The sequence below is a fragment of the Oncorhynchus kisutch genome, linkage group LG22 (assembly GCF_002021735.2).
Source record: "Oncorhynchus kisutch isolate 150728-3 linkage group LG22, Okis_V2, whole genome shotgun sequence".
NCBI lineage: Eukaryota > Metazoa > Chordata > Actinopteri > Salmoniformes > Salmonidae > Oncorhynchus > Oncorhynchus kisutch.
The window spans coordinates 53,663,280-53,682,400 of record NC_034195.2 but is presented as its reverse complement, the minus strand read 5'-3'; the positions used below and the strand labels follow the sequence as shown (position 1 = coordinate 53,682,400).

The following is a 19,121-nucleotide window of genomic DNA, read 5'->3' as shown; positions in this document are numbered from 1 at the left end:
CGTCATGAAAGGTTGTGTTGCGAATGGCCTGCAGCTCCTCAGCTGTGAACAGACTTGAGGAACAACCAGAAGGAGTTGTCAGATCGACTGGAACTGGTATATGATATAACGTCACCCAAAACAGTGAATCAAAGCTGATCATAGCAGACATTAGTCTTGTGTTTCCTCAGTTCAAAGTTCAACACCAGGCCATTGTTTGTTTCATTCGTGGCTTACGTTCTCACAGGTATCCATCCAAGCTTCCGAGCGAAACGCGAGAAAGCCAGGAAATCGAGGTTCAACTAACGGTAACAGTTTCATACGATTACCATATGAGGTTTATATTTGACGTTGTTCCTACCCGTTCTGTGTGTTCTCGAACCAGAAGCGGTCGCCATTCCTGATGCGGTTAAACTGGTCCAGTATGATAGAGGAGAAGACCTGACCAGGACCGTCCACAGACTCTAGGAGACCTCCAGGAAACAACTCCAGTTTAGAAATGTCCCCATGGTACAGGTCTGCAAGGTCCCTGAATAGCTATAGATCCAGTAAGGTAAAGACAGAATAGAGAGGGTAGGTTATTCACTGCATCACAGCAATAGGAGAAGTTCATCCTGATACTGTCCGTGTGTTAGTTTAATCCCCTCCCTGTGGCTCTGACTGATCTCAGACCAGTAGTTTAATCCCCTCCCTGTGGCTCTGACTGATCTCAGACCAGTAGTTTAATCCCTCCCTGTGGCTCTGGCTGATCTCAGACCAGTAGTTTAATCCCCTCCCTGTGGCTCTGACTGATCTCAGACCAGTAGTTTAATCCCCTCCCTGTGGCTCTGACTGATCTCAGACCAGTAGTTTAATCCCCTCCCTGTGGCTCTGGCTGATCTCAGACCAGTAGTTTAATCCCCTCCCTGTGGCTCTGACTGATCTCAGACCAGTAGTTTAATCCCCTCCCTGTGGCTCTGGCTGATCTCAGACCAGTAGTTTAATCCCCTCCCTGTGGCTCTGACTGATCTCAGACCAGTAGTTTAATCCCCTCCCTGTGGCTCTGACTGATCTCAGACCAGTAGTTTAATCCCCTCCCTGTGGCTCTGACTGATCTCAGACCAGTAGTTTAATCCCCTCCCTGTGGCTCTGACTGATCTCAGACCAGTAGTTTAATCCCCTCCCTGTGGCTCTGACTGATCTCAGACCAGTAGTTTAATCCCCTCCCTGTGGCTCTGACTGATCTCAGACCAGTAGTTTAATCCCCTCCCTGTGGCTCTGGCTGATCTCAGACCAGTAGTTTAATCCCCTCTGAGTCATGAGTGTGTTAACCAGCCACATACACTACCACGATCATTGGCAAATAAAACCTCCTTCTAATTAACAGCACGTACTGTATAGACTTACGTAAACACGTTAATAACCCATACAGAAAACATTCATGAGCATTGCGTAATAAGTTCTGATAGTACCTGTGGGTTGGTGGTGTTGAGCTGAGGGTTTACGTCTCCCCACCTCTCTACAGGGACCAGGCCCAGCCCCTCTCTGACCTGGTTGTAGCTGGGCAGGCCAAAGTCTCGGCCTCTCTGCACCGTCAGAGCCACCAAGTCCGACCGTGAGAAACGCAGAGGCCCGTACATATAATCTAGTGGGGAGAAGGCCCACCAATATACATCAATATTTATTACTTTTATTTACTTTATATATTTTTTAAAAGAATCATCTTAAAATGGCATTGTTGGTTAAGGGGCTTCGTAAGTAAGCATTTCTCTGTGAGGTCTACTACACCTGTTGTATTCAGCATTTCTCTGTGAGGTCTACTACACCTGTTGTATTCAGCATTTCTCTGTGAGGTCTACTACACCTGTTGTATTCAGCATTTCTCTGTGAGGTCTACTACACCTGTTGTATTCAGCATTTCTCTGTGAGGTCTACTACACCTGTTGTATTCAGCATTTCACTGTAAGGTCTACTACACCTGTTGTATTCAGCATTTCACTGTGAGGTCTACTACACCTGTTGTATTCAGCATTTCACTGTGAGGTCTACTACACCTGTTGTATTCAGCATTTCTCTGTGAGGTCTACTACACCTGTTGTATTCAGCATTTCTCTGTGAGGTCTACTACACCTGTTGTATTCAGCATTTCTCTGTGAGGTCTACTACACCTGTTGTATTCAGCATTTCACTGTGAGGTCTACTACACCTGTTGTATTCAGCATTTCACTGTGAGGTCTACTACACCTGTTGTATTCAGCATTTCACTGTAAGGTCTACTACACCTGTTGTATTCAGCATTTCACTGTGAGGTCTACTACACCTGTTGTATTCAGCATTTCACTGTGAGGTCTACTACACCTGTTGTATTCAGCATTTCACTGTGAGGTCTACTACACCTGTTGTATTCAGCATTTCACTGTGAGGTCTACTACACCTGTTGTATTCAGCATTTCACTGTGAGGTCTACTACACCTGTTGTATTCAGCATTTCACTGTGAGGTCTACTACACCTGTTGTATTAAGCATTTCTCTGTGAGGTCTACTACACCTGTTGTATTCAGCATTTCACTGTGAGGTCTACTACACCTGTTGTATTCAGCATTTCTCTGTGAGGTCTACTACACCTGTTGTATTCAGCATTTCACTGTGAGGTCTACTACACCTGTTGTATTCAGCATTTCTCTGTGAGGTCTACTACACCTGTTGTATTCAGCATTTCACTGTAAGGTCTACTACACCTGTTGTATTCAGCATTTCACTGTAAGGTCTACTACACCTGTTGTATTCAGCATTTCACTGTGAGGTCTACTACACCTGTTGTATTCAGCATTTCACTGTGAGGTCTACTACACCTGTTGTATTCAGCATTTCACTGTAAGGTCTACCTACACCTGTTGTATTCAGCATTTCACTGTAAGGTCTACTACACCTGTTGTATTCAGCATTTCACTGTAAGGTCTACTACACCTGTTGTATTCAGCATTTCACTGTGAGGTCTACTACACCTGTTGTATTCAGCATTTCACTGTGAGGTCTACTACACCTGTTGTATTCAGCATTTCACTGTAAGGTCTACTACACCTGTTGTATTCAGCATTTCACTGTGAGGTCTACTACACCTGTTGTATTCAGCATTTCACTGTGAGGTCTACTACACCTGTTGTATTCAGCATTTCACTGTAAGGTCTACTACACCTGTTGTATTCAGCATTTCACTGTAAGGTCTACTACACCTGTTGTATTCAGCATTTCACTGTGAGGTCTACTACACCTGTTGTATTCAGCATTTCACTGTAAGGTCTACTACACCTGTTGTATTCAGCATTTCACTGTGAGGTCTACTACACCTGTTGTATTCAGCATTTCACTGTGAGGTCTACTACACCTGTTGTATTCAGCATTTCACTGTGAGGTCTACTACACCTGTTGTATTCAGCATCTCACTGTGAGGTCTACTACACCTGTTGTATTCAGCATTTCTCTGTGAGATCTACTACACCTGTTGTATTCAGCATTTCACTGTGAGGTCTACTACACCTGTTGTATTCAGCATTTCACTGTAAGGTCTACTACACCTGTTGTATTCAGCATTTCACTGTGAGGTCTACTACACCTGTTGTATTCAGCATCTCACTGTGAGGTCTACTACACCTGTTGTATTCAGCATTTCACTGTGAGGTCTACTACACCTGTTGTATTCAGCATCTCACTGTGAGGTCTACTACACCTGTTGTATTCAGCATTTCACTGTGAGGTCTACTACACCTGTTGTATTCAGCATTTCACTGTAAGGTCTACTACACCTGTTGTATTCAGCGCATGTGACAAATAACAATTTGATTTGATTTGATTCACTCAACTATAAGAGCTGTAGCTATGACAACTGAAACTTCACATGTTTTCTTCATACAGTACTGAAGCATGAAGGCAGAGACAACTCCTCTCCACTTCTGACCATGTGAAGCCACGTGCCTTAAAAAGACCATTTAAAACTGAAAGTAAACCTCTTAAGTCTTCCACGATGACGTTGTCCTCTCTCTCTGCGATCTGCGAGGTCATGCCCATAATCAGATGGTCTATATCCTGTCCGGACTTCAGGTTGGGGTTCTACAACAGACAACTGTCTCAACACCAGTACATTTAAAGTAGGTAGCAGATACCGCCTGGTCCCAGATCAGTGGTGCATCAAATTCAAAATGGCCGTATGAGTCGGACAGACACATATCTGGGACCAGGCTACAATAAATAACAAAACATTTTTTTTTAAACAATTTGACAGAGATGTGTTTTTCTTACATATTTGGATCAGTAGGTTTACCTGCCGGTTCCAGAAGCTGTTACACAGGCGAATGGCTGGCGACGTGCTCCCATCGGCGTTGACAACCTTCTGAAAGTGGCAAGTTCTGTTCCTGTGGCCAAGAGCAGGAAGTAGGAAAAAGTCACGATGACACAAATGACATGCAAGCAGCTGTTAATATATGAATGTTGACACAAACGCAGCATTAAAGGGGGGCCTGTTGTTTCTTAGAACAAAACTACACCACAAACCCAAGAGAATATTTGTAGCCTAGAGATATTAACTCTGCAAGAAATATAGAGTTTTACCTTTTTTTAACGAGGCAAGTCAGTTAAGAAACAAATTCTTATTTACAATGACGGCCTACCGGGGACCAGTGGGGTTAAACTTCCTTGTTCGGGGGAGGAGAACGACAGATTTTAACCTTGTCAACTCGGGGATTCAATCTAGCAACCCTTTTCCATTACAGGTCCAACAATCTAACCGGCTACCTGAAGTGTTTTTATAGGCTGGTGTAACCATAATGATCACCTGAAAGTTCCCCTTTCTGGTCCCCTGATATCTGAAGTTAAACTGAAAGGTGAACGCAGCTGTCAGGCTGTTTTTTACCGGGCTAGTGTGGATTCTGAATCTATCGGAGGAGCGCAATCTATTCTCCAGCCGGCGGGAAGCTAGGCCACAGTACCTCATGAAGACACCAGGGGGCGCCATCGTAGAGGCAAAACGTATGGCAGCTGCCTGAAACTCAGGTGAGATCCCTGGATCCACAAACTTCTGGTAGCCTGCGGGAGACAAGTCAGACAATGACACCAGCGTATAATAATACTGTAGACCTACTGTAGTATAGAAGAGAGGAACTATAGAGCATTTTTGTCCCAGGTAAGGTATGCCCACAGGTAAAGGAAGGATTGTCTAACGTTGTGAAATAATAACACAGGGAAAGGAACACCTCTAATGTCCATATGATTTATTAACAGAAAAAAAAGGAACACAATGTGAACTCTGACCTTAGTATTCTGGCTGACTGTGGAGCACCTGGCCTTTACAGGCTGGCCTCTACAGGCTCTGAGGTGTGCGTGTGTGTGTGTGGAGAACCTGGCTATGTGTGTTTCTCTGATGACGCAGAGAACAACTCACCTAACCACTGATTACCAGCGCATGACCTTGCTTCAGTCGTTCCTCTTCCCTCCTCTCTCATCCACGCAGTCCCTCTCTCTCTCTCTCTCTCCCTCTCTCTGTTCCCCTCTCTCTCTCTCTCTCTCTCTGTTCCCCTCTCTCTCTCTCTCTCTCTCTCCCTCTCTCTGTTCCCCTCTCTCTCCCTCTCTCTCTCCCTCTCTCTCTCTCTCTCTCTCTGTTCCCCTCTCTCTCTCTCCCTCCCTCTCTCTGTTCCCCCATCTCTCTCTCTCTCTCTCCTCTCTCTGTTCCCCTCTCTCTCTCTCTCTCCCTCTCTCTCTCCCTCTCTCTCTCTCTCTCTCTCTCTCTCTCCCTCTCTCTGTTCCCCCATCTCTCTCTCTCTCTCTCTCCCTCTCTCTGTTCCCCCATCTCTCTCTCTCTCTCTCTCCCTCTCTCTGTTCCCCCATCTCTCTCTCTCTCTGTCCCACAAACTCTATCTCCCTCTCTCTGTTCCCACACACCCTCTCTCTCCCTTTTCTCTGTCCCCCTCCCCTCTCTCTCTCTGTCCCCCTTCCTCTCTCTCTCTCTCCCTCTCTCTGTCCCCCCCTCTCCCTCCCTCTTTCTTACTTACCTAGGTATGGAGACATTGTCTTTTCCCCCAGGAATCCAGGCAGCCATTCATAGAATGCAATATTCTGTAAAATGACAAAAACAAAAATCAGAGTCTATTTAAGTCCTGAGTTACTTCTCTGTGAATGTATTGCCAGTGTACCATACACTTTCATAGCTTGTTAAAACAGAGGATAATAACCTTGGTAGTTGCCCCGGGGGGGGGGATGAGAGGTGACGCAGACACCTAACTCTCAACTAATACCATTTCATCCAAAAAAACCACAACCACCTGGCATTGATGTAACTAACGACTCTCTTTTCTGGTCATGTGACCTGCCGTATTACAGTATAAAATGACCACAGCGTGTTGGTTGGATTACAGCAGACTTTTGCTGGTACCTGGAACGTGGCGACCACGGCCTTCCTGGCGCTTTGAAACAGGTCTTCGTCAGACCACGACGGGTGTTTCTCACGCAGCCGGGAGGCGATGTAATTGTGGTAGCGAAACCACACGATCCCCTCGGCCATGGTGAACACATTCTCGTTGCCCCAGCCGTTACCCAACTCTGGAGGATGGAAGAATAAATATGACATATGAATAATAATACAGTATATTGACTGTATAGCAGGGGGTTAATCCCCAGTATCTCTACTTGTACATTCATCTTCTGCACATCTATCACTCCAGTGTTTAATTGCTAAATTGTAATTATTTCGCCACCATGGCCTATTTATTGCCTTACCTCCCTTATCTTACCTCATTACACACACTGTATATAGACTTTTCTCTATTGTGTTATTGACTGTATGTTTGTTTATTCCCTGTGTAACTCTGTGTTGTTGTCTGTGTCAAACTGCTTTGCTTTATCTTGGCCAGGTCGCAGTGGTAAATGAGAACTTGTTCTCAACTGGCCTACCTGGTTAAATAAAGGTGTTCTCAACTAGCCTACCTGGTTAAATAAAGGTGTTCTCAACTGGCCTACCTGGTTAAATAAAGGTGTTCTCAACTAGCCTACCTGGTTAAATAAAGGTGTTCTCAACTAGCCTACCTGATTAAATAAGGTGTTCTCAACTAGCCTACCTGGTTAAATAAAGGTGTTCTCAACTAGCCTACCTGGTTAAATAAAGGTGTTCTCAACTAGCCTATCTGGTTAAATAAAGGTGTTCTCAACTAGCCTACCTGGTGAAATAAAGGTGTTCTCAACTAGCCTATCTGGTTAAATAAAGGTGTTCTCAACTAGCCTACCTGGTTAAATAAAGGTGTTCTCAACTAGCCTACCTGGTTAAATAAAGGTGTTCTCAACTAGCCTACCTGGTTAAATAAAGGTGTTCTCAACTAGCCTACCTGGTTAAATAAAGGTGTTCTCAACTAGCCTACCTGGTTAAATAAAGGTGTTCTCAACTAGCCTACCTGGTGAAATAAAATAAATAAAATAAAATAAACAGAAAATCAGTCAATTGGCTGAAGGGAAATGAAGTAACCCTCATCCTGGTATTTGTGTTAATAAGCAGTGATAACTGTCCTGAAACAAAGTATTTTCACTATTTCTTTACAGTTCTGAACAGGCAGTTAACCCACTGTTCCTAGACCAGTTAACCCACTGTTCCTAGACCAGTTAACCCACTGTTCCTAGACCAGTTAACCCACTGTTCCTAGACCAGTTAACCCACTGTTCCTAGACCAGTTAACCCACTGTTCCTAGACCAGTTAACCCACTGTTCCTAGACCAGTTAACCACTGTTCCTAGACCAGTTAACCCACTGTTCCTAGACCAGTTAACCCACTGTTCCTAGACCAGTTACCCACTGTTCCTAGACCAGTTAACCCACTGTTCCTAGACCAGTTAACCCACTGTTCCTAGACCAGTTAACCCACTGTTCCTAGACCAGTTAACCCCACTGTTCCTAGACCAGTTAACCCACTGTTCCTAGACCAGTTAACCACTGTTCCTAGACCAGTTAACCCACTGTTCCTAGACCAGTTAACCCACTGTTCCTAGACCAGTTAACCCACTGTTCCTAGACCAGTTAACCCACTGTTCCTAGACCAGTTAACCCACTGTTCCTAGACCAGTTAACCCACTGTTCCTAGACCAGTTAACCCACTGTCCTAGACCAGTTAACCCACTGTTCCTAGACCAGTTAACCCACTGTTCCTAGACCAGTTAACCCACTGTTCCTAGACCAGTTAACCCACTGTTCCTAGACCAGTTAACCCACTGTTCCTAGACCAGTTAACCCACTGTTCCTAGACCAGTTAACCCACTGTTCCTAGACCAGTTAACCCACTGTTCCTAGACCAGTTAACCCACTGTTCCTAGACCAGTTAACCCACTGTTCCTAGGCCGTCATTAAAATAAGAATTTGTTCTTAACTGACTTGCCTGGTTAAATAAAAAGATTACAATTTAAAATATTCTCTAAAGGTGCTAATGTCTATATCCTCGTGCTGAAATCTTTATATCCATTACGAAATACATGCAGATATTGTGGTGTTTCCTTGTTTTCATTCTTCGGGCATTAGTGAGGTGTCTAGCCAGACCAGGCTGGCATTATCAAGCTTTATTTTCTAAGTCCGTTGTCATTCACCACTAAATCCTCAGAGAATAATGCACAGCTTTTTAAATTCCAATGCTTTGTATAGCTGATTTTTGTCAAAGGTGTGGTCTTATGTGAGACGGACAGTGGTGCAGGAGTCACCAGGGCGGCTATTGTAGATCTCTAAACTGGAAGAAGAAGAAGAAGATGAAGAAGAAGAAGAAGAAGAAGAAGAAGCAGATGAAGAAGAAGAAGAAGAAGAAGAAGAAGAAGAAGAAGAAGAAAAAGAAGAAGAAGAAGAAGCAGATGAAGAAGAAGAAGAAGAAGAAGAAGAAGAAGAAAAAGAAGAAGAAGAAGAAAAAGAAGAAGAAGAAGAAGAAGAAGAAGAAGAAGAAAAAGAAGAAGAAGAAGAAGCAGATGAAGAAAAATAGAAAGTAGAAGAAGACGAAGAAGACAACGACGAAAACAACAACAAGCAGCCTCTCTCACCATAGAGTCCCTCAGGTCCATGTTGACCAGTGGAGGGATCAGCAGCGCTCCACATGAGGTTACTGCCCCCCCTCCTCTTGGGCATGTCCCACTGCTCCCCGGAGGCTAGGAGACCTCCAGAGAAACTCCTCAGGGCGTCAGACCAGGAACTAGACGGGCCGTAGATAGAGCTGCCGTCCAGCCACGCTGTCACCAGGTTCACCTACAGTACATAGCACGACATAATGTGACATGACATAACGTAACATCCCCTTTTTTTTAAAGACAAAAAATTATGTTTTATTGTCACACCCCAGATAGGTGCAGTGAAATGTAACATAACATGACCTGATATAACATGATATAACATGACATGACCTGATATAACATGACATGACACAACATAGCAGGACATGACATAACATAACATAACATGACATAACATGACCTGATATAACATGACATGACACAACATAACAGGACATGACATAACATGACATGACACAACATAACAGGACATGACATAACATGACCTGATATAACATGACATAACATAACATGACCTGATATAACATGACATGACCTGATATAACATGACATGACACAACCTAGCAGGACATGACATAACATAACATAACATGACATAACATGACCTGATATAACATGACATGACACAACATAACAGGACATGACATAACATGACATAACATGACACAACATAACAGGACATGACATAACATGACCTGATATAACATGACATAACATGACATGACACAACATAACATGACCTGATATAACATGACATAACATAACATGACCTGATATAACATGACCTGATATAACATGACATAACATGACATAACATGACATAACATGACATAACATGACATAACATAACATGACCTGATATAACATGACATGACCTGATATAACATGACATGACACAACATAGCAGGACATGACATAACATAACATGACATAACATGACCTGATATAACATGACATGACACAACAGGACATGACATAACATGACATAACATGACACAACATAACAGGACATGACATAACATAACATGACCTGATATAACATGACATAACATGACATAACATGAAACAACATAACATGACCTGATATAACATGACATAACATAACATAACATGACCTGATATAACATGACCTGATATAACATGACCTGATATAACATGACATAACATAACATAACATGACCTGATATAACATGACCTGATATAACATGACATAACATGACATAACATGACATAACATGGCATGACATAGCACATCTACAGATAGAACATTATAGAGTGTTTTATTTGGGGTAAAACACTTGGGACAGTGAGCTGCAGGCTTCTCGGCTATGGGTTTATCTGACGGGCAGTCTTATAAAACCACCATGTCCAACAGACTGACCGGCTGGTCTGACCTGACGCTCATTATGCTCCGGTCTGGCTCACTTGATAAAGGGCGTGGCACTAGCAACACCAAGGTCGTGGGTTCAACTCCCTCAGGGATCACATACTCATTCTGAAATATGTACACGCTCATTCTACTGTAAGTCGCTTTGGATAATAGTGTCTGCTAAGGGCTTCTATACTGTATATTGTTATATTAACTGTGGCGCTCAGTTACTAAGAGCGTGGCATTAGCAACGCCAAGGTCATGGGTTCAACTCCCACAGGGATGACAGACACATACTAAGACTGTATGCACTCACTAAGCGTCTGTTAAAGTACCTGTGTGTAAGGGTTATTACCTGTGTGTGGGGGTTATTACCTGTATGTGGGGGTTATTACCTGTGTGTGGGGGTTATTACCTGTGTGTGGGGGTTATTACCTGTGTGTGGTCGTTATTACCTGTGTGTGAGGGTTATTACCTGTGTGTGAGGGTTATTACCTGTGTGTGGTCGTTATTACCTGTGTGTGGGGGTTATTACCTGTGTGTGGGGGTTATTGCCTGTGTGTGGGGGTTATTACCTGTGTGTGAGGGTTATTACCTGTGTGTGGTCGTTATTACCTGTGTGTGGGGGTTATTACCTGTGTGTGTGGGGTTATTACCTGTGTGGGAGGGTTATTACCTGTGCGTGATGGTTATTACCTGTGTGGGGGGGTTATTACATGTGTGTGGCCGTTATTACCTGTGTGTGGGGCTTATTACCTGTGTGTGGGGGTTATTACCTGTGTGTGGTCGTTATTACCTGTGTGTGAGCGTTATTACCTGTGTGTGGGGGGTTATTACCTGTGTGGGAGGGTTATTACCTGTGTGTGAGGGTTATTACCTGTGTGGGGGGGGCTATTACCTGTGTGTGGCCGTTATTACCTGTGTGTGGGGGTTATTACCTGTGTGTGGGGGTTATTACCTGTGTGTGAGAGTTATTACCTGTGTGTGAGGGTTATTACCTGTGTACAAGAGTTATTACCTGTGAGGCAGGGGTTATTACCTGTTGGTGGGGGTTGTTACCTGTGTGTGGGGGTTATTACCTGTGTGCAAGAGTTATTACCTGTGTGTGAGGGTTATTACCTGTGTGCAAGAGTTATTACCTGTGTGCGGGGGTTATTACCTGTGTGTGGGGGTTATTACCTGTGTGTGAGGGTTATTACCTGTGTGCGAGGGTTATTACCCGTGTGTGAGGGTTATTACCTGTGTGTGAGGGTTATTACCTGAGTGCGGGGGTTATTACCTGTGTGTGAGGGTTATTACCTGTGTGTGAGGGTTATTACCTGTGTGTGGGGGTCATTACCTGTTTGTGGGGGTCATTACCTGTTTGTGAGGGTTATTACCTGTGTGCAAGGTTTATTACCTGTGTGGGAGAGTTATTACCTGAGTGCGGGGGTTATTACCTGAGTGCAGGGGTTATTACCTGTGTGTGAGAGTTATTACCTGTGTGTGAGAGTTATTACCTGTGTGTGAGAGTTATTACCTGAGTGCGGGGGTTATTGGGGCTCTGGCTGGAGTGTTTTTCCCAGGGCCCCCTCTGGAATGGCAGTAGGACCTGGCCGGTACGGTTGGGGTCAAAGACTGGGTCTCCCTCTGGGACAGGGATGTGCATAAATTCCGGAGGACAGCCGGGAGGACGGGAGTCCTGGATCTCAAATACAACGTGGTACCCTGGACAGACAGAGGAGAAATAGTGTCATTTGGCAGGTCGCTGCTACTGTCAATCTATGCTAAAACCTTTCCAATCCTTTTTGACGAAGTTGCCAGGTGTTTACTGGTCACTCATTTTGTGACGATGAACAACCTCCAAGCATTTCATTTCACAACATAGACCCGAAACAATATCTCCTGAATGAGTCGGAAATTAATCATAAACATTCAGATTGATGTTCCCAGTGTCAATTTACCGAAGAATACAGAGAGTACAGTCTGGTTATGTGCAGAGGGTAGGCCCGAGGGGCCTCTGGCCGTCACATCGCTGACCCTGCGCGGGTTGGGGAGCTGTGGCTCCTGGAGCGGCTGGAGGACCCCGTCAGAGTAGCGCGCGGGCAGGAGGCGGACCAAGGGGGAACCTGCACGCGCACAGAGGAGTTCCTCGTCATAAAGCAACAATTCTATAAACGCATCGTATATCTTTAAATATTAATATTTACAATATTTAATATTGTAAGTTAGTGGTTAAGATTTTGTGATAAACTTACCAACAGCCCCTCGACTGTGATAGGCTAAGTTGTTATACCAGCCGTCATATCGTTGGACTTCCCAGGGGACTTTGGCCTGAGAATCTGCACAGGTAAATGTATAGAATTTCACGGTCCTTTCAGAGTGATACTCAAAATGCCGGACTTGTATAATAGTTATCCAAGCTTATGCAGATTCCGTGGGTTTTACTAGTAGTACATAAATAACCCGCAATAAGTAACAGGCTACTTACATTGAACGATAAGAGAAAGCACTGCTAGCACAGTCCACATCTGTTTACGCAAATCCATTGATGCGAGAGATTCACCTCAGCACGTAGAGACCCACTCCAAGACGGTCAAGAGTTGTCGAGGTGCAGCCTACTGGTGTGGAAAGTGCAAGGTAGGAACGCATCGGGGAAAATTGTTTCAATAAATGCGATATAGGGGATGTGCATAATTGCAACATAGCCAAATACGTTTCGTAATGCGTAAAAGCTATGTGATTAGCAGTGCTTTAATTACTACTATAATTAAATTGTGTCTGACACGTATAGAGTAGTTGTACATTGTATGGAAGAAACAACACTAAAGAAAGATTTTAGACATGAAATGTTAATTTAAAAAAAATTTAAACTGGAAAACTTACCCAATTTTGAGAATGAAATGTCATGCGTACTGAAGAGCCGGAGTTAGGAAACATCCAGGTGAGCGAAAAGGTGCTCTAGAAGAACAGCCAACAGTGTGTCTAAGACCTAAGTTCTCATAATATACTGACACATGCGTTTCCTTGTAGGAATGTTCGTCACCGGTTCACACACCTCTGTTTCCAAAAAAATACCAATCAATGCAAGCCTAAAGATACACAAAAGAAGTGGCCGGTATAAAATAAGTCTCTCTCCTTTGTGTGTTACTACATTCGTTTTTCCATCTGTCTTTCCCTGTCTTGACCTGCTGGTCTACTTTTTTTGCACTTTCAGGTGAGCATTATCTTTATTTATTTATTTTATATATTATTTTAAGCATACTTATTATGCATGACATGAAAATAGCATAGTGGTGGTTCAGAGGTAGATGGAGCTAGATTTGGTTTGTTCATTATGTGTTTGTTGCTTACAAACCTGCATGGTCTAATATGAGATGGGTCTTTGGTCGGTGATAGTTTGCCAGAGAGGGTAAACTTGAGTGCAAGAGTATCCACTTACTGTACCCGTACTCTGTTTAGTTTGAATGTGCTCTTAGTCACAACAGAGTGGTTTCTTAAAGCACTTTGTATGAACCCCCCCCCCCCCCCAAATGAGAGTATGTTCAAGTAAAAATGATCTTGTCTTGATTCAGAAATAAAATACTTTCTTTAAGTGATATAATATATAGTATACATCCTGAGACAGAAACAAATCAGCTTTTCATTTATCTGACTTTCATTTATCGTCATGTCCAGCCTTTATATTGAGTCTCACAATGAGGTGTTTTACCATTTACTTTAAAGGACAACCAGGGCTACAAGTAGAACACAAAACTATTGGACATAAACTGTTGCATTCATGAGTTTTAATTGTCATCCAAAGCAAAAACCGGATAAAAAATAATTTCTATGAATCCTGTAAATACAGAAATGGTTTGTTCAGTGGAAAATGAATATCCCAACTGGTCAGTGACAACTGTTTGTAGTTTAACGGCAACTGTGAGCTAATTACAGTATTATAGACACTATGTCCTGGGATTTCCTATGATCTTCTATGTAGAAGAACCCCTTACAGTATTATAGACACTATGACCTGGGATTTACTATGGTCTTCTATGTAGAAGAACCCCTTACAGTATTATAGACACTATGACCTGGGATTTACTATGGTCTTCTATGTAGAAGAACCCCTTACAGTATTATAGACACTATGACCTGGGATTTACTATGGTCTTCTATGTAGATGAACCCCTTACAGTATTATAGACACTATGACCTGGGATTTACTATGGTCTTCTATGTAGATGAACCCCTTACAGTATTATAGACACTATGTCCTGGGATTTCCCATGGTCATCTATGTAGAAGAACCCCTTACAGTATTATAGACACTATGACCTGGGATTTACTATGGTCTATGTAGAGGAACCCCTTACAGTATTATAGACACTATGACATGGGATTTCCTATGATCTTCTATGTAGAAGAACCCCTTACAGTATTATAGACACTATGACCTGGGATTTCCTATGATCTATGTAGAAGAACCCCTTACCTTCTAACAACTCTTATGTAGCTTGCGAGTGTCCATGAGAGTCTCAGCTTTTCAAAGATAGCTTTTACAGTGCCTTGCGAAAGTATTCGGCCCCCTTGAACTTTGCGACCTTTTGCCACATTTCAGGCTTCAAACATAAAGATATAAAACTGTATTTTTTTGTGAAGAATCAACAACAAGTGGGACACAATCATGAAGTAGAACGACATTTATTGGATATTTCAAACTTTTTTAACAATTCAAAAATTGAAAAATTGGGCGTGCAAAATTATTCAGCCCCTTTACTTTCAGTGCAGCAAACTCTCTCCAGAAGTTCAGTGAGGATCTCTGAATGATCCAATGTTGACCTAAATGACTAATGATGATAAATACAATCCACCTGTGTGTGATCAAGTCTCCGTATGAATGCACCTGCACTGTGATAGTCTCAGAGGTCCGTTAAAAGCGCAGAGAGCATCATGAAGAACAAGGAACACACCAGGCAGGTCCGAGATACTGTTGTGAAGAAGTTTAAAGCCGGATTTGGATACAAAAAGATTTCCCAAGCTTTAAACATCCCAAGGAGCACTGTGCAAGCGATAATATTGAAATGGAAGGAGTATCAGACCACTGCAAATCTACCAAGACCTGGCCGTCCCTCTAAACTTTCAACTCATACAAGGAGAAGACTGATCAGAGATGCAGCCAAGAGGCCCATGATCACTCTGGATGAACTGCAGAGATCTACAGCTGAGGTGGGAGACTCTGTCCATAGGACAACAATCAGTCGTATATTGCACAAATCTGGCCTTTATGGAAGAGTGGCAAGAAGAAAGCCATTTCTTAAAGATATCCATAAAAAAGTGTTGTTTAAAGTTTGCCACAAGCCACCTGGGAGACACACCAAACATGTGGAAGAAGGTGCTCTGGTCAGATGAAACCAAAATTGAACTTTTTGGCAACAATGCAAAACGTTATGTTTGGCGTAAAAGCAACACAGCTCATCACCCTGAACACAACATCCCCACTGTCAAACATGGTGGTGGCAGCATCATGGTTTGGGCCTGCTTTTCTTCAGCAGGGACAGGGAAGATGGTTAAAATTGATGGGAAGATGGATGGAGCCAAATACAGGACCATTCTGGAAGAAAACCTGATGGAGTCTGCAAAAGACCTGAGACTGGGATGGAGATTTGTCTTCCAACAAGACAATGATCCAAAACATAAAGCAAAATCTACAATGGAATGGTTCAAAAATAAACATATCCAGGTGTTAGAATGGCCAAGTCAAAGTCCAGACCTGAATCCAATCGAGAATCTGTGGAATGAACTGAAAACTGCTGTTCACAAATGCTCTCCATCCAACCTCACTGAGCTCGAGCTGTTTTGCAAGGAGGAATGGGAAAAAAATTCAGTCTCTCGATGTGCAAAACTGATAGAGACATACCCCAAGCGACTTACAGCTGTAATCGCAGCAAAAGGTGGCGCTACAAAGTATTAACTTAAGGGGGCTGAATCATTTTGCACGCCCAATTTTTCAGTTTTTGATTTGTTAAAAAAGTTTGAAATATCCAATAAATGTCGTTCCACTTCATGATTGTGTCCCACTTGTTGTTGATTCTTCACAAAAAAATACAGTTTTATATCATTATGTTTGAAGCCTGAAATGTGGCAAAAGGTCGCAAAGTTCAAGGGGGCCGAATACTTTCGCAAGGCACTGTAATAGTTTTTAGCTCAAACCATTTGGACTCTACAGACGTTTTTGTAAAAAGACCCAGCCCTGGGCCCCCTTTTTTTGTATACTAGGTCATCAAATTGTGTACCACGTCATCATATTCGTGTGATATGTTTCAAATTCAATTTGTTTGTTGTGCTTAAGATCCTGGGGCTTGTTGGACCAGTTGGTCCTAATTGGGTCGTAACTCTAAATCCGATGTAAAATGTTCTCTATGCAGGACCTAAAACGTGTACCTGTTGCACCAGCTGGTCGTATTCCCTTCTATTAGCTACGTATGGAGTAGGCATAGGATGTTACATTGGGAGAATCTTATTTCATGATATACAGAGAAAATAATAGCAATATATATTTTTTTAGAAGGATGTGAGTCTCGTGTTCATATTTCACAACCTCCGAGGGCTTTTCGAGATGGCTATGCACGAGTCGACAGCAAAATAATACAATTGATTTATGCTACATTAAAGCATGCTAAATGTGTCTGATTAGATATCAAGTAAACGAATACACAGAAGGAAAGTTAGTGAAAGAAAATCACATTGATTAATTATCAGACAAGTCAAGGGCGTTTAGTCAGGATAATATAGCCTAGGCTACTATGTGAGTGAAGAGCAAAATAACCCACCTGTTAATCTAGGCTTTCGTGCTAGCAAAATGTTAGCAAAATGCTAACATGCTAGCAAAATGTTAGCAAATGCTAGCAAAATGTTAGCGAAATGCTAACTTGCTAGCAAAATGTTCTGATAACACCATTAGACGAGCAAACTAGACCAAAGATTATCATCATAAACACTCATCTCAGTTTGACTAACATTTTCCCAGCCTAATTGTAACCAAATGTCCAAATGGAGATTCTGGGAAACAAAAATCTGACATTGATTGATTTATCATGACGAATCCCCACGCCTAGCAACCATCAAATCTCATGAACGCATATTGTTTACGCCGGATTTAGCTACGACTAGTCTTATTTTTGGTTGGTGCAACAAGTTTAAATTCTGTTTCCAAAGTAGGACGTATCTATGCCCGACCTAGCATTTAAAACCAACTTTATTTTACCCCCAACTGGTGCATCTGTAAGTTATTTTTTTATTAAGTTATTTTTTTGGGGGGGGGGGGGGGGGGGGGGATTATGTGACATTCCAATTCCCCAGTGTACATTATCCCCTACTATATAGTAATGAACTAATGGCTCAATGTATCGCCTATCTCTGGATCTTTAGCCAGTAAGTGAGACGCTCTTAACACACTAACACTGTCTCTTCTGGTCAACACTGTCTGCTCTCAGCCCCTGGAGATCCTGAGGAAAGATGACCTTCTACGATGACATTTACCCATTCTACCCCCTACCAAGAACCTCCTTTATCTTCAGCACCCACCTCCTCACCATTATCCTGGTCTTCCTGGTCCTCACGGTCAGCTTCCTTCTTATTCTGCCAGGTATCAGAGGCAAGTCGGTGAGTAGCCCACCTATAATTTAGCCCAAACAACTACCTCTTTCCCTACTGAATTTATTTTATTTTATTTATTTATTTTGCTCCTTTGCACCCCATTATTTTTATTTCTACTTTGCACATTCTTCCACTGCAAAACTACCATTCCAGTGTTTTACTTGCTATATTGTAATAACTTTGCCACCATGGCCTTTTTTTTGCCTTTACCTCCCTTATCTCACCTCATTTGCTCACATCGTATATAGACTTGTTTCTACTGTATTATCGACTGTATGTTTGTTTTACTCCATGTGTAACTCTGTGTCGTTGTATGTGTTGAACTGCTTTGCTTTATCTTGGCCAGGTCGCAATTGTAAATGAGAACTTGTTCTCAACTTGCCTACCTGGTTAAATAAAGGTGAAATAATAAAAAAATATTAATGCCAACAGAAATGGAATCTTCAGACTCGATTGATCTTCATATTCCATTTCTATTGGCACAAATCTGACTCCGTATACCTACTGTAGCCTATGATTAGATAATATCATTTTCTCAATGTAGATACATATGGACTTAAACGGATTATTTCCCCTTGGAATGTGATTAACATCAAATGGATGGATAAAACAATAAAACATGTATTATAGCTGTCAGTCAGTGAAGGTAGGTACATGCTCCGTGACCTGACTTGTGTCCTCAAACCCTCTTTTCTAGAGACTGTTCTGGATGTTCAGAATCATCATCAGTTTCTTCATAGGTGTGGTAATCGTAGGTAAGTACTGTACCTAGCTGGACATTACTATCAATTTCACATCATCATCTTTTGCAACACTATACAAGAGTTTTGAACTCTCTACATATTTATAATTTATTTTTATACCACAGGATTGTAATGTAACATAATGTAAAGAATTGTTGAATAGGCTACTCGATTCTGATTGGTCGAGAGGGTGTCAATTATTTCACAGGAAACTCACATCAAAAGAAATGATAATCAACTGCTATAAAGTAGTTCATAGTATTGTTGTTGTTTTTAGTATGACACCCAATCTCAATCTCAATCTCAATCTTAATCTCAATCTCTATCTCTATCTCTATCTCAATCTCAATCTTAAT

The 19,121-nt window shown here is 42.3% G+C and overlaps 2 protein-coding genes across 2 annotated transcripts in view; one reads left to right on the top strand and one right to left on the bottom strand.

The window, feature by feature from the left end:
- The window catches only part of LOC109885757 (dual oxidase 2), a 19,165-nt gene extending 6,235 nt beyond the window's left edge, over nucleotides 1-12,930 (bottom strand). Inside the window, exons 1-13 of the mRNA XM_031801463.1 lie at nucleotides 12,873-12,930; nucleotides 12,640-12,723; nucleotides 12,346-12,510; nucleotides 11,922-12,109; nucleotides 9,007-9,208; nucleotides 6,380-6,546; nucleotides 6,000-6,063; nucleotides 4,941-5,037; nucleotides 4,277-4,367; nucleotides 3,963-4,065; nucleotides 1,431-1,603; nucleotides 341-516; nucleotides 1-53 (exon numbers count right to left, since the gene is read on the bottom strand). The exon at nucleotides 1-53 is cut by the window's left edge and continues 66 nt beyond it. Coding sequence (XP_031657323.1) covers nucleotides 1-53; nucleotides 341-516; nucleotides 1,431-1,603; nucleotides 3,963-4,065; nucleotides 4,277-4,367; nucleotides 4,941-5,037; nucleotides 6,000-6,063; nucleotides 6,380-6,546; nucleotides 9,007-9,208; nucleotides 11,922-12,109; nucleotides 12,346-12,510; nucleotides 12,640-12,723; nucleotides 12,873-12,930 — 1,621 coding nt within the window. The remainder of the gene's footprint in view (nucleotides 54-340; nucleotides 517-1,430; nucleotides 1,604-3,962; nucleotides 4,066-4,276; nucleotides 4,368-4,940; nucleotides 5,038-5,999; nucleotides 6,064-6,379; nucleotides 6,547-9,006; nucleotides 9,209-11,921; nucleotides 12,110-12,345; nucleotides 12,511-12,639; nucleotides 12,724-12,872) is intronic.
- Nucleotides 12,931-16,775: 3,845 nt separating this feature from the next.
- The window catches only part of LOC109882960 (dual oxidase maturation factor 1), a 47,639-nt gene continuing 45,293 nt past the window's right edge, over nucleotides 16,776-19,121 (top strand). The window contains exons 1-3 of the mRNA XM_031801611.1: nucleotides 16,776-17,647; nucleotides 17,860-18,028; nucleotides 18,720-18,777. Of these exons, the coding sequence (XP_031657471.1) occupies nucleotides 17,882-18,028; nucleotides 18,720-18,777 (205 nt within the window). The 5' untranslated portion in view covers nucleotides 16,776-17,647; nucleotides 17,860-17,881. The remainder of the gene's footprint in view (nucleotides 17,648-17,859; nucleotides 18,029-18,719; nucleotides 18,778-19,121) is intronic.